This window comes from Nomia melanderi, chromosome 4 (genome assembly GCF_051020985.1).
Source record: "Nomia melanderi isolate GNS246 chromosome 4, iyNomMela1, whole genome shotgun sequence".
NCBI classification, from domain to species: domain Eukaryota; kingdom Metazoa; phylum Arthropoda; class Insecta; order Hymenoptera; family Halictidae; genus Nomia; species Nomia melanderi.
The window spans coordinates 3,741,646-3,757,571 of NC_135002.1; the positions used below are offsets into that span (position 1 = coordinate 3,741,646).

General features: G+C 50.8%; 1 protein-coding gene across 13 annotated transcripts in view; it reads left to right on the forward strand.

Moving 5' to 3' along the window:
* The first annotated feature begins 1,677 nt into the window (after window positions 1–1,677).
* NfI (Nuclear factor I) overlaps window positions 1,678–15,926 on the forward strand; it is a 103,357-nt gene continuing 89,108 nt past the window's right edge. For 3 of the 13 annotated variants that reach the window (XM_076367188.1, XM_076367191.1, XM_076367198.1), the window contains exon 1: window positions 1,775–3,474. In XM_076367188.1, coding sequence (XP_076223303.1) covers window positions 3,394–3,474 — 81 coding nt within the window. In that variant the 5' untranslated portion in view covers window positions 1,775–3,393. The other 10 variants (XM_076367187.1, XM_076367190.1, XM_076367193.1 and 7 more) reach the window with 9 other exon arrangements.

Consider the following 15,926-nt stretch of genomic DNA (forward strand, 5'->3'; position numbering starts at 1 on the left):
GTTGACAAACTTCCGGCGTCGGTGGGGCGTCGTTCCGAACCCCGCTAACGGGGGTTTTAGCGTCGCTGATCCCCAGAAACCGCGCGCGCCCGCTCCGCCCGCCTTGCCGCTCCGTCTCTCTCTCTCTCGCTCCCCGTTTCTCGCCCCTTCTCCCGGCGTCGCGTTTATTCAGCGAAATCGCGGCGAAAAGGGAGAGAAACTCGGCTGCTAGAGGAGACCTTCGAGGCCCACACCGCTAATTCCTAACGAGCGCCCAAAAATACACGCCGGAGAGACTGGCTGCGACGCTGCTCTGTAGATAGCTGCGAGGAAGAGGGCCGAGGAAGAGGCAGGTAGACGAAAACGAGCCGGATAAATAGAGGCTTACGATTAGAGAGAGAGTTTTCCTAGCTCTCCTCCTCCCCCTCCCCGCCGTTCGCCTCCCCGTGTTTCGCTGCCGCCCATCCCCACCCGTTTGCCCTTCATTCTGCTGTACGTACATTCCGAGGGGGTTGTAGCTTGCATTCTTCTTGGGCTCGGTCGGACCTCGGTGTCTCTTAATGTTCCGCATTGTGTCCTCTCAATTGAAGTGATTGGGAGTGATTATTGGTACCGTCTTTTTCGGTCTTCTCTGTTCCTTCTATATTGTTGCCCTTTTGGATCTGTTTCTCGGTGTGCTAGCTGTTGTTTAGCTGTGTACGTAGTCTCGATGCATAGACTCTTATACGGTACCGTTTAAAAAATATTCGATCGTTCATTACATTCTCTGGTAAGAGAGTATTAAACGCAGGCTGTTTATTCGTGATGATCGTTTTATTCTATGCAGCGATATTTTATGTAACGCGTTTACATAAGGGTGCTGTATAATGTACTCTGTATTCGGGTGTCAGTCTGATTAGCTACCACTCGAACGTCGTACTTATTCCTCTGTTCCCAGCGAACGTTTCGAATCAATTTCGACTTTCGACGAATCTTCCAAACATATTCCGATTCAGCCATCAAATAACTCTTGCCCGGCTACAAATTTCTATTCCCAATTCGGGAACGATATCACGCTCGAAGGGGTTGAAAAAGTTACGGTGACCAACTTCCTCTTTCTCTCCGCCGAAGGACCATCCTCATCTTCCGCCTAGCACCCACCTTTTTCTCCGCTCTCCTACCATCCTTAATCTCATCCCTCCTCCCTTATCCTTTCTCCGATTTGTCTCCTCTTCCGTTTCTCTATCTATTTATCTCCTCGCGCTCTAATTCTTTCTCTTTTATTCCCTCAACCCCTCGTTCTTCTCCATCCCTTACCCCGAAAATTCTCTCTGTCCCTTTCCCCCTAGCTTTTCCTACCCTCTTCTTCCTCTTCTCTCTCCGGCTCTCTCTTCTCTTCCGTCCTTCTCTCTAACTCTCTCTACCCTGCTCTATCGCTTCGATTCTCTCTTTCGCTCTTTCCAGTTCGTCTCTGCCTCTTCTTCCTCCGACGTTCAACTCTCTCTTTCTCTTTCTCGTCTTTTGGTCCTCGTCGATCTCGTTAGCCGCCATTTTCCTCTCTCTCGTTCTCGCCGTGGTCCCTCGTTCTCCCTCTACGACGGGGCGAGCAACGCAGAGGCACCGAGGCGTCCTCGCGGCGCGCTCCCGGCGAGCTTGCGCGACGCCGGTCGCTTTTTACGCCGACGCCGACGCCGACGCAGCGCCGGTGGCTCGGAGTCGGCGTAGTCTGGGGCCTGGCGTCCTCCCGATCGGGAACGGGAAGAAGCTAGAGGGAGCCGAGAAGGAGCGCACCCGGGAGTTCGTACGTGTGTGGTTGTTCACAACACGACGTGGTTCTCTCCTCCACACGCACGCACGCACGCAAGCAAGCAAGCAAGCAAGCAAGCAAGCAAGCAAGCAAGCAAGCAAGCAAGCAAGCAAGCAAGCACGAACGCACGCACGCACTCACGCACGCACGCGAGCACGTCTCCTCTCGCCGCGTCCCCGAGACACGAGCGGGATTATCATCGTCGCCGTCATCCGTGACTGGGGAACCGGGTCCTCCCCCGCGCGCAGTAACGGGCAAACGAGAGCCGACGGACCCGACGGACACTTGGTCTCTGAGTGACACGCGAGCGGATCACGCGTTCGAACAGAAAACAGGCCGCCTTTCCCTGTGACCCCTCGGTTAAAGGCGCTAACGGGGATCGCCACGAGTGAAAGAGCACCGCGGGGGTTGGGGGTTGACAGAGGACGAGAGCGGAGAAAAGAAAAGCTGTACACCTCGAAGTCTGGAATAAACGAATTGATATCTGTCGAGGAAGAGGCGAGAGGGATCGACAGGGAGAAAGCGAGAAGCTAGACTGTGGAAACGGAACGCTGGAGAGAGAGGCTCGACGAAGACTCGTGGCTAGAGGGTTAGAGAGCCGGGCCGCGAACGAACGAACGAACGAACGCGAGCACAGATAGAGGAGGAAGAGAGAGGAGAAGTAGAGACAGACTGCAAGCTCGAGGAAGGGGGTTGGTGAGGCGAAGTCGGAGAGGGGGATCGCGAGGGGGGAGAGCTTGAGAGGGAGAAAGAGGGAAAGAGAGCGAACGCGCGCAACGGAGAGAAAGAGAGAGAGAGAGAAAGAGAGTGAGCGAGAGAGAGGGAGCGGGAGGGTGTACGAGCGAACGAGCCGTCTTGCGTGCCACGAGAGATAGAGAGAGAGCATCAGAGAGGGCCTAAAGTCGAGAGTTAGGAGTTGTGGCTCGTGGTTAGATAGGATGCGTGTGCCTGGGTGCGGTGTTCCACCACCACCCGACAGCCGACGGTTCAGCAACGACGAGAGTGCCAGCACTAGGAACAGCAACAACGTCGACAACATCAACACCGTCAGCGTAGCAAGCGCGGAAACGGACGCACGGGTTAGCTGCGTATCGAGGAACGCCGACAGGTGCGTGATCGCGCGGGATCAACGGAGGAAGACGGTTCGCGGCGACCGTTCGACGTCGAGCAGATCAGCACGCGGCCACCAATCGCAGTCGGACGACCGTCAGACGTCGGCGACAACGTGGAAGAGGCAGTCGGTCAGGCAGAAACGAAGGGAGAGACGTTCGCGTCCGGTATTAAAAGCCTGGACCAGTTGCACGGAGGACTCCGAGGGACTCGAACTGTCCAGGGACACTTTGGCCAGCTGGTCCAGCACCCGGTGCACCGTTTAGAACCCGGTCCGAGTGACGACGAAGCCGTTTCAGAGGATTAATCGCGGCGAGAAGCTGGTCCGAAGAGATAGTACTCGTTAAGGATCATCATCGGCGGCCGAGCTGCCAGCTGCGACGGTCGTTTCACCGGTGAACGGGGACGTCCCGAACGACGTCAGGACGACGCTGTCGGCGAGCATACGCTCGCTGGAGGACCGTCAGCGCGGTGCAAGCCGGCTTCAGCCTGTACCACAGCCGACGTCCCAGCTACTCATGTTCATCCCGGACACACTGAGGAGCTGCATGGTGGAACCGGATGTCTCTACTTACCTGCAGGCCCCTTCCGTAGGACAGGTGGTTCGATTTTCATTTGCAACAGTGACCACTAATTATACACACGCTTCTTGGCTGAGCTTAACCGCTTTTAACCGCTTGCAAGCCGGGGAGAAAGGGGAGAGATCGCGAGAGAGAACCGGAGAGTATGGTGTTTTCGGTGTGCCAGCGCACGGCTCCCGCCGCTCCCGCGTGCCACGCTTCTTTGACGCTTCCGCGTGTGACGCCTGGTACTCGACGGGCTCGCGACGCTTCTCGGGGGTAGTTTCGGGGACTGCGTGCTCGGATCTTTGTTTTTAAGATTCGGCACCGTTGTCGGCTGTGATTCAGACCATTCGGGAGCGCATGATTGTTACCGGTGAGAGATCCTCGGCTAAACTTCCGGCGACCGTAGGTGGGCCTTAGATTCCGAGGAACTGTTCCGGATCATTTGGGAAAACTCTTCCATCGGGGAACTTTAGATTTTTCGACGGATTCAGAGAACATCGATCATAGGTCTCCTAACTGATTTCGTGCAGACTTCGCGGAGGATACGCCAATTCGCTTAGCTCGCAGGTTTCGAAACTTTACAACTTCCGTCCGAGAAGATTCGAACTTTCCTCTATTTTCAAATATCGCTTCGAATCTGTCTCTCTCTCCCTCTCTCTGTAGACTCTCGGATGCTGACGCAACCACCCCTAAACTATTTTCCCACGGAACGCCTCGCGCCGGAATGTTCCCGCTTCCAGCAATATTTGTTCTGTTGTTTCCTCCGCGCGATTGTTTTATTTGTTGTCGGGTCGGCGGAGAGAGAGAGAGTGCAAGGGTCGGAAGTGGCGCACGTGCGGCCCGCGCGCTCCGCCCGCGGAACTTTTTTCCGCCGGCCGATTATTGCGGCACACGCATCCGGGATCGACGTAAACACCGGTGTTTTGCCGCGAGGAGCGGATCTCGCCTCGGGTTTTCGCGGAAGCTCTCTTTCGCCGGCTGATTCACCGGTTAAATCACGCGGCCCTCGCCGCGTTTCTCGACGGCCGGGCCGCGGCGCGCGGTGAAATTCGTCGTGAAATTCGCGGTCGGGAAATCCGTGTATCCGGCGTGTCGAACGGCTCGTCCGTCAGACGCGGCCAATCAGAAAATTACGTAATCGCGCGAAACCTGGTCACCGATCGCTGATGGGGGGCTAATTGGATCGTCGATCGAACGAGGTGCTGAGCGTCGATTCGGAAGCAGGCATTTTGTTCGGTACGTGATTGGAATATTGTGTTCCGTAGCAGTTTGTTCGAGGATTTCGAGAGTTTCATCGGGATTCCTTTTTCATTGGCGATGCAGCAATAGCTGCGATCTGTAGGTTGTTAAACGAGAAAAAGAATCGATGAAGGAGGACTACTTTTATAAAGTTACAAAATTGTGACAAAGAGAGATTAAAGAAACCAACGAGAAAGCTTACAAATCGAACTCTTAAAATTCCCTATGACAATTGGAAAGCAACGTGATACAATCAACTAAAAAATCCAAATTGAAACCAGTATTTCTATTAATTTATTCAACATTGACAAACCTCTTACGCTATACGAAACATATACCCACATTCTCAATCTATCGGATTTTCCGAAGCGGACGGCTGAAATATTCGTGGATCGAGCGGAAGGGCCAGAAAGTGGGAAAAAATGATAATTGGCGGAGCGGCAGGAAGTCGCGGGTGGCTGCTGATGGCGGGGATTGAAAAAAGCGAGCGTCGGAAGAGGATTAGCGAAAGGGGGTTGCGCTTATTACGCTCGGGTGTCGGCGTCGGCGGTGGCGGCCGGCAATATTCGAGGGGCGCGATGCAACGCGATCAGTAACGTTGCACTTGGACCGGTGCAGCGGTGCGGCGGCGTGTAAATACCGGTGCACGTATAAACACGTCACCGTGTATATATTGGCGGCGCGCACGCGAACCTGTCCGCGATTGTTCCGCGTGCTTGTCATGTCCCGATCGTCCCCGGCTGGCGAGTCAGCTGATTTTCGGCAATGCAGCCTTCCGCTCCCGCGATGCATCGACGTCGGCTCTAATTATGCAAGGGGACGTTGACTGTTCGAACACGTATGTAAAAGATCATCTTCCTCGAGTGACTCGACGCCTCTTGGTCGGGAGACTCATTGAAAATTTAACGACTTCCCCTCGCTGATAGGTTTATCTGCTACGTTATTTAGATTAGGTCAACTGTGCACAGTTTTTTCGGTTGAACTGATTTAAGTTAACAGCCACTGAGCTTACGAGTGGGAAAAAAGGGAAAGCTCCAGCGGAATGACGCCTCGTCACGTGCTTCCACGTGAATTTCCCTTGTCCTTTGTGTATTTAGACTCCACTTGTTCTTTCGGACGATATCTTGTTGAGATTGCCGACGTTTCCTTTCTTTCCGTGCTCCTCGTCCTTTTCGTTGATGACTTCATCGAGTCTAGAGCAAGGTTTGTTTGCCCAGTTCGCGGTGTTTGCTTTTCCGTTCCGTGCTTGATGAATTAGGGGTGCTAGAGGAGACTGTAGAGTCGCTTCGATTCGATGGCGAGGATCTCGCGTTCCTCGCGATGCTTCCTTCCGTTTCGACTTTAATTAGTCGGCGATGGCAGGGTCGAAGAAGCATCTGACTCTCTGATTTCTCGAGAGTCTTCCCTTCCTTTCGATGTACTCTCTATCAGATCGAGTACTTTTCTACCAATTTTATTAGAACATCCCCTATTCCTAATTCACCGAAATTTCTTAATCTACTGTCCGTTTCTACAGATTTCATTAAAGACTCTCATGGCCCGTTTTCCAGAACCCATTGAACAAGATCCGATTCTCCGTAGATGTAAAAAAAATCCTCTAATGGCACCCTACTTTCCGAATTCGTGGGATTTCCTTGACCGACCGAAAGAAACTTTCCGAAGCGATTATCGTTAGCAATGTCCAGCGAGATAAGAAGATATGTTCCTGAGGCAAAAACGAAATAAATTCCGCGTGAAATTAAAGGAGCCCCGCGGGGGGGGGCCGGAAGTCTTCGGGCGAGGAGAGTTTCGTTCGATCGTAGCCCCGTCGGAATTGGGAACAGTTCGCCGCGCGGCCCGCTGGAAACGCGGGGAACTTTTTGCCGCGGCAATCCGGAATTTCGTAGCCCACTTAGGCGGTGAAATGTCGCGTGGATATAGCCGGGGAAGGTTCGTTGTCCCCGGGGGAACCGGCGTCCTCGTCTCCAGCAAACTTAGAACAGTCATTAGTGCGGCGAACGCGATATTTACTCGGGATGGTGTGCTCTGATACGCCGGCCGTGTGCATTACCGGCGTGATTCGGTGGTAAAACTGCTCCTCACGTGACGAACATCAGCCCGCTATAATCGTTTCGAAAGTTAGCATCCCCGCGGCGGTCCAACCGAGGTGTGCCCGACGGATTAAGCGTAAATAAACTCCACCTGTTTCTTCGAGCGTTTCAGCCGGCTAATTGTACACTTGACAATTTAACGGACCGTTCGCTCTTCCGACTTAGAAGCTTCCTTATTTCGCGATGTTTCGGATATTTTTAGTAGCCTCGAAAGGTCGCTTCGAGAATATTCAACTTGATCTTCGAGGAATATGTCTGACGAATCTGAATTCTCAGGAACAGTGGTTGTTATTCGCTTGGGAACTCTCTTGAAGTCTCGAACTATTCGTTTTACAGGTTAGGAATTAGGTTGTTAGGGTATTTGGTTTTCCAAAAAGACATCTTTATCTCTCAATCTTTACTCATACATCAGCAACGAAGGCTCCCATTCATACAAATCTAATCACCTAACATCCCCAACAGTGAATTATCAATCCATTATCCAAAGTATCAATTCTCAAGTTGAATCCTATCATCCCCTAAATAACTCCTATCATCATCAAAGGATCTGCATCCCGTCTTCATTTTACAGATTAGGAATTAGGTCGTTAGGATATTTGTTTTTCCAAAAAGATATCTATCTCTCAATCTTTACTCATACATCTTCAGCAACGAAGGCTCCCATTTATACAAATCTAATCACCTACCATCCCCAACAGTAAATTATCAATCCCACTATTCAAAGCATCAAATCTCTAGTCAAATCCTATCATCCCCTAAGTAACTCCTATCGTCATCAAAGGATCTGCATCCTGAAATCCGTCCAACCTGAACCCATTCCCAGCCAATCCGTCTTATCTACCGAAAAATACGCTGCGCCGGGACCAAGCGGATGCAACGACGCGAGGAAGGACACCCGAGTTCGCGAGGCGGGCTAGTTGCGATCAAAAATTGCGGGTGTATCTGCAGGCTGCATGCATAACGTTTTAGAGGAGGGTGGCCGGGGGGGGGGGGTGGAGGATTCCCTCTATCCGCGAGGAAGTCTATGTCAGTGTCTATCTTAGGTGGCGGCGAGGAGTTTGGCTATCGATCGGCTTCGCCAGCAGCCGCGTGTGCTCCCTCTCGTTCCTCTTTTTCTTCCCTCGTCGTCTTCTTGTTCCGCCGCCGACGCCGCCGACGCTTCTCACCCTACCCGCGTTTTCTTCTTGTTCCTCGTCGTGCGCGGAACAAGCCACGCGGACCCGGGCCCCGCAAAACACGCTTCCACGAACGTCCGACGTCTCGCTGTCCGTTTCTTACTGCGGCCAGAGGGAGAGAGAGGGCCGACATCCACCGGATTCCGTCGGTCTCCTTCTTTCTGGCTCTCCGTCCCCGTTCCCACCAGCCCGGCGTTCCCTCGCGGCCACCTACTTCGTTTCCGGGGGTGAGTTAGCCGAGTCTTTGGAACGCTTAACCCCGGGACGCGCGATCGCGACTCCGCGGACACGATTTATGGGGGGCCGAGACGACCCCGCGTGTCGCGGGACGGGGCGGAAAACGGAATTCCCAGGGAACTGGGGGTTCACTCCGGTGGCTGCTTCGAGGGGACTTTCGTTTGCGAGTTGGGATGAGGCTATCGAGGCTTTGATTCGACTTGGGGTTGATAAGTTGTAGTTTAAGAGGATTTTTGGTGGGTAGGGTGTAGTTTGTTTGAGGGAAGGATTTGACGATCTGAGGATTCGTTGTCTTTTGTTGATGAGGTTCTTGGGAAACGTAGTTTAGGAGCATTTTTGGAAGGTAGGGTGTAGTTTGTTTTAGGGAGGGATTTGATGATTTGATGATTTGTTGTCTTTTGTTGTTGAGGTTCTTGGGAAACGTAGTTTAGGAGGATTTGGGAAGTAATTGGGGTTAAGATTGAATATCCTGGTTTTTGGATAGAATTCGTGTATCTATGGAAGTTTGTAGGTTATTCGTTGTTGAAATTTGTGGATATTTTTGCGGAGATGTTTGGAATGAGTTTAGTCGATTAGAAATAGCGTGCACTGTAAGTTTTGTAGGTTATTAATCATTGGGTGCTAGAAGGAAGGGTTTATTAACGAAGCTTCTGCACGGATCGGGAAATTTCGGCCGACGATTGGTCATTCGCGTTTCCCGTGTCGAAGTGTTCGTGGAAATTGTTATTGTTATCGGAAGTATCATCGATCCCGAACAATCGGCGGTGTTTGCACGTTTCGCTCTTGCGTTTAGCGGTGTTTTTCAGCTTCCATAGAATCGAACGTCGATTCACAATGCAAGCCTATTTTTAGCGTTTCGGAAAGTCGGTTCCATTGTTTTTTTTCTGCGGGTTTATTGACGCGGAACGCGGCGGGCAGGACAGCCAGCCTCCGCGGGGAATTAAAACGTGGCAAGAATCAATTGTGACCGGCCTTCTTCGTCGAGTTTCGCGCAATTTACTGATCGTCCCCTGGGAATTCCCCGGTTAGCTACCATCGCGAAGTGTCGCAGCGTAAATTTTACCGTTCGTTGGCTGCCGGGAAATGTCCCCGAATGCTACTCCATTTTTTATCTCCGGAACCGCTGAATTTTTCAACTTTCAGATTATCCCGTGGAACATTAAATTCTCAAATTTTCGAACTGTCCGTCCAACCTTTCCCGTTTTGACATTCCGACGAATTTCAAATTACATATGGACGCTCAAAGCGTCGAATTTCATTTTTTTTATTATTGACATTTTCGAGCATAGTCAGTGTTTGTTTGAAAGGGAATGTTTAAGAATTGGAATATTAAGCAATATAGCCTCCTTAAGGAGACATTAGATTACTTGATTATATACTTAATACCATAGGCATAAAGTTACTGAAAACATGGAACAACGAAAAGTTGCTCACCATTCTCTACCATCAAACCAACCCTCACATCTCAAAACCACAATTTCCACTGCAAATCCTAAACATTTCAAAACCTCCAAACTCTAGAAACTTTTCTCGTGCCCTTTCCTCAAACACTGCCGGTCCCCACCATTTCTCCAGCAAATCAACCCAGGTCCAAAGCAACCCTCCCAAACCCGACTTCGTTATACCAAAAGAAAAAGAACCCTAACAATCCCATCAAACGAAACATAAACTTCAACCACCAAGAACACTGAACGCATTCACCGACCGTCCTACGAACATTCCGTGCCCAAAAAGCCAGCTCTCAAACCATTCTCATACAAAAATCAAAATAGTACAGAGAGAACGGCTACACCTCAAAAACCAGCAAATCCAACGCAAAGATCAAAAGCCAAAAAGAAAAGAAGCAAGAACCAAAGAGTCAAGGTAACCGCACCAAAATCCCAAAGAATCCGATATCAAAAATCAAAAACCGAAAAGAAAACGAGCAAGAACGAAAGAGTCAACCCTGGTAACTGCACCAGGAGCAAAAGGTCCAAAGGAAAACTGGAAAAAAGCTAAAAAGAAAAAGAACATCGGACCAGAAGAGAGACACCCGTCCAAAAGCGTGTGGCTCTCGATCCGCGAGAAGACGGCGCGTTAGAGGGGCGTCGGAGGGGGTGTCCGGCGGTCGGGAAATCGCGGGTAGTGGGGTCGGGGATCGCGGGCGGCGAGAAGGAGCGCAGGGGAGATCGTTCGGCGGATGGTCGAGCGGTGGAGGGGGCGGCGAAGAGTTGCGTTGGTTCGAGGGCAAATCTAGTAAGCTAGGACAGGGGCTATTAATAACTGTTTGGGGTGCCGTACCTGGCCGCCGCGCGGTGCCTTCGGCGCGCGTCTAGATACGCGCGTCTCGGCGACCGGCGTCTCAGTGTCGTCGCGACGACCGACGTCGAACCCGTCGTTCCGGCGTCGACGGTCCTCCCTCGCCTGCGGGTTCACGGTTTTCCTCTCGCGCGCGCGTCGCCGCGGTCCGTTTCTGTCCCGAGATCCCCCGTTCGTTGTGGCTCGATCCTCTCGCGAGACTCTCCGGCGGAGCCGATCGATCGGCTCCCCTCGTCGCGGCCAAGTCCCGAAAGGAGACCCGGCCCGAGTAGATCGGCGTCGATTCCCTCGTTAACGGGTTTCCCGAGTTTCGCGCGAGTTTCCGCGTAACGGGCCCCGGCGACGATCGAATGCAACGGTACAGTGCGCACCTACCGATCGGTCCGATCGAGTGAACCCGTTGGCAACTGACCAGATCCTTGGATCGAGTGGATCAGTGTCGAGGCCCCGTGCCGGATCAACCGTTTCTCTCCCTTCGGCCACGAATTGTGAACGAAACGGATCGGATCAGTGAGGAAACGACGACGGTAGTTGGTTCCCGGGACCGGGCTGACTCGAACGCCGAGCCGCGCTGCCGCGGTCTTCCTTAAGGATCAGCTGATCGGGGATCGCCGGGATCTTCGGTCGTTCGCTAACGTCGACTGCTACCGTTTTAGAGGTCCCTAGAACGTTCTAGAGACCGTTAGAGAGTTCCGATCGCGGCCAGTAAGTAGTCGGACGGTTTCGAGTGCAGACCAATGATCCTTGGTGAGAGCCGAGTGTCTCGAGTTAGAGGATCTCCGCGGGGATTTTTCGATATGGATACTCGCTCGTGGCTCGTGGATACTTAGACACTTACTTCTATCATGGTAATTGTCTTCGGTAACCTTCGGTTATTTCTTGAGAATGAATTTCTGGGGATGAACACGATCGATCCTCTTCGAGGATGTTGATTGTAGGCTGATGGTAGTCAAAGAGTTTTGGGTATCGCTATCTTTTTTGATCAATCGATCGTGGATCGCGAACGGAATTATGTAAGTAACCGATGTAGCAGAGTCGGCGTGCCGATTTCGACGGACTCAACCAGTTCTAAGCGGAAGTGTCTTTTTTCCGAGTTCCATTTAGCGCCGGCTGTCTCGGTACCAGAGATCGCGGCGTAAACGTATCTTCTGTTGTGATAAACACGCTCGCCGCGCAGAATCCGCGCCGATTTATTGCCGACAACTACGCACCAAGTCTCGACTTGCAAATAGAAGTTTTCCGCGACACGTGCGCTCGTCTCGATTCCACTTCCATCCGCCGAACGTCTGTATTCCTAGCTGGCTTTTAACGGTTTTCGGAATTGCCTGGGCAAAGTCGTGAATGATGTAAATAACAATCGTTTTGCCTTGACTGCTTTGGTTAATTGATTCTGGATCATCCATGATCATTGTTTTTAGTCTCTGTTATCCTTTGAGGATAAATATAAGATTCTAGTACCGTTGACAATGAAAGCATAATGTTCTTTGGCAAATGTTGCTGGGTTTGACGTTTTCAAATTTGATCTAAAAATAATCGATGAGAATTAGTTGCCAATGGAACTTTCGATTTATTTGAGCTTTTACAGGCAGTAAGATCGTTTGACCGACAAGCTCATCGAACCACGATTGCCGGAAAACCGTGAATTGTCTCCGAGAATTCTCCTGCTCCGCGCGGGATACTAAATTCGTTTTGTTGATGTTGTACACTGTCGTCGAATCCTCGCGGCAGAGCGAGGCACGGTTTGCAAATAGAATGTTGTCGCGAGAACGCAGCCGAGAGTGCTCCGCGTTTTCAGTTGCACCGGGAACACGTAGCATCCGCAAAAATCCCGAGACAACGCGCGAGAATTTCGTCGGAAACGCGAATCAACCGAGCCAGACGATTCCTCGGTTAATTTCTCAAACTCTAAAATACCTCTGACCGTTCCTCATCTTTAGAACCGACGAATTTCTAGCATTTGTTTTTCGTAACAGCAAACAACGTTCTAACTCGCGAAACGCGCACGATCCTCCATGAATATCGCGTTGGCCGCCACGTGACCCGCCGCTGGGTGACGCCATTTTGTTCTAGAAATTCGTAATACCGATTTCCCAACCCGGTCGCCAACGAAAATAGCAAAATTTCGATGCGTCTATATTTTCTCGGTCCGCGGTCCTCGAAAACTAATTCGAATCAACACGAAAATCCTCTAGATCCGAACGGCGTTTGTTTAAATGCGACAACATTCGTTAATTCTATCTACCAGACTCGAAGATACCCATTTTCAGTCATCTACAATTCTTTCTCTCATACCAAACACGTGCCTACGACATTGAACTCTTTCGTTCTTCCACAATTATCAAACCTTATCAATCTTTAAATCCCTAGAAGGCTAATCAGCTATTAAAATACCAAGAAACATTCTAGCGTCACTAGAAATATCCAAAATTTCTCATCAAGGTATACAGGACATTCTTTGAAACCATCTAATAAGAAAACACACAAAAAAACAACCTATTTTATTTCAATGCATTCCACTAATATACTAAGTTCTAAAATTAGTACTAAGTAGTACTAATTTTTTATACAAAATTCAACACGAAAACTACCAGACAGATCAATCCACTTCTGATTGCCTTTACCATTCCAAAAATATAGACGACTCAGAGGAATTACCAAATGACTGGATTCAGCAATGTGCAAATTAAACTACAAGCTAATGAAGATCTCAATAAATACACTCTTACCAACACTGTAGTGTCAACATCGCATGTAACATAATAATTTCGCCACATCGAATCGTGCGGTGACCCAGGGTCGCCGCTCCCGAGTGCAAGGGGTTAAACAAAGGATCCTTCGATTCTTTGACATTCGTCGGTTCATCAACCCCCGTGGCGAGATAAAACGGCCACGGGACGTCCCTGGGAGTCCGTTTCCCCGGTGTTATCCGCGATGACGGCGGCCCGCGGCGCGGCGTCACCGTGCGCCTCTCCTTAACGCCTTTGATTTTCGTTCGCGTCCGAAAATAACGGCGTGTCGTATAGATACGCGGCCGGCACCGTCCGTGTCCGCGCCTAAACGCGCACGTATTCGCGCTCCTCGCCTCGCCTCGCCTCGCCAGCGAATCGCGGTGACAAAGCGGGCGAACGACACTCTTAGCTCGAACATCTTTTCCCCCCTTCCCCTCCGTCGCGGAGCAATTTCGCTTTCTTTCTTCTTCGAAACGGAATCTTCAACGCGAACCGATCGGAAATCATCTTTACAATGTTGCTAATACCGGTTCCGAGTCGTTCGTAGACTCGAACTGGTTAAATCTGGTTATAGTTCTCGAGTGTCGTCAAATTTTAGAAGCATTTAACTCCTTGTCGCGTGATTCCTTTCACAACTGTGCTCGATGATGCTTCGTTCATAATTTCGTGGGAGAGGAACAGAATCCGATACTTCTGTGTTAACGATTGATATCGGATAAGGAATATTTAGTTCGTATTAAAAGAAAGTATGTCGATTTGTTCGATTTCAAATTTTCATCTAAGATATAAGGCAAATGGATGATTATGTCTATACGTAATTGTTCTCTACTATGGAATCGCCTTGCGAAGTCAATGCTTCAATTGTACGAAATAGGATTCTTATCCCTAGATGAGATGAATATTAATATTAACATTACTGAAAGAAGGGAGAGCCACGACCGAGCGTCAATGTATCGAGAGGTCGCGCGAGATTATCGAAACGAAGTGTTCCAATCGTGAAACCGGGATCATTCTCTCGTAACAGAGCACGTTCAGCCGAAGATCGAAGGGGACCGTCCAACCGCCATCTTTACGGTGTTCCAGAATTGCTCTGACGCGAGGAATTAAATAAATTCACCGTTGAAGACGGAGAATAGACGAAGTTGATCATTCAGTGTCGAGGAATCGGAGGAATAATCTCGAAGAGGAAGAAGAAGCCGAATAAAGGAGAGGGCTCCGAAGGATTTCCAGTGACAGAGGAGACGAGAGGACGTCGAGAGGGCCGACTGCTGTCGGTTCGGTCTGATCGAGACGAAAAAGGGGCCGGCGAGGAGAGAGAGACAGCCGGTGGCGCAGATGAGGCCACGATCAATCTGCGACAGGGTGGCGGAGGAGTATTGCGACCCTGACGGTTGTTACTGCGAGAATCGGTGCTTCTGACAGCCGGACGGCAGGAGGGACAGACAGACGGTAGTGTGCCACAGCAGCCGCAGTGCTTGCGAATACTCGATGGTTCGTGTCGTTTCACGCTTGTTCACTCTCTCTCTCTCTCTCTTTCTCTCTCTCTTTCTTTCTCTCTCTTTCTCTCTGGACACCCTTTCGTGTTCTTGCCTGGTAGACACCTTGATGCTCCCTTCGACTCCTGTTCTTGTTACCTGAGTTGACGCTGCGAGTCAAATGCGCGGGAATATCGATGGGAATTAGGGAGGACGTTTTTAGGGTGCGAGAGCGTCGGGGATGATTTGCGAATATTTGGATGGTTTTGAACTTGATCGTATGATTGTTAATCCTATGCGCTTGAAGGGTGGTTTGTAGTCATTGTTGAGAAGTGATTGTTTGATGGTGAAAAATGATTGAGTATGATCTGGGAAGCTTCTTGAGATTGAGTGGATGTTTTTCGAGCTCGTAGCAGGAAGCATAAGTTCTAGTTTGTGAATGAACAAGATTTGCCAGTGGTCGGATTAATATTTCCAGTGTATGCTTAGTAACATTCGAAATACTAGTAATACTTCCATAACCAAAAGAAACTAAGCTCTCGCGTGCCAATCAAAATCAGATCCTAACTCTCTCAAATCTACACACCTTCAGCTTCTCAAACGAACAACACGCTAATCTGCCACCCTTCATTTCCCCGAGCTCCTCGAAAATCAGCGAAACGATCCCGAAACAATATTCCCGTCGGGAGAAAGAAAGCTCGAACATTAATTCGCACACAAGCGAGCGCAAAAGGGGTGTCGAACATCCTTCCCCGCGACATTCCCTCCTGCGAGCATCCATCACGCGCCATTAGCCCGCGCTCGTCCACTCGAGCCCGTCGATCAAGCACATCGTTACAACTCGATGGGTTCCCGCACACCCTCGTGGAAAAGGGGGTCGGCGGCTGCTGCGAGGCGGCGCGCGTGTGGGCGAGAGTGCACGTACGTTATTGTTCCGTCGATGAATATTCCGCAACCGGGGCTGATTTTCATGCGAGACCGGTCCATAGAGAAGTCGGCCGAAAATTGATCCCCCCCTCCCCCTCCCCCGCCTCCGTTTCCCGTGAAATGATGTTTACATTCCGCGGAGAGCGTCATCGGGGGCCGCTGCCTCCACGGCTGCCCGCATTTGCCTGACAAAGGGACCGACGCGGCGCGATCCATTCTCCCGCGGCGATCGCTCGATCCCTCGACCTACAATCGGCGAACCGTGGAAGGAGCCTTTCTCTTTCCGCCCCTTCCCTCTGTTTTCGTTTTTTCACC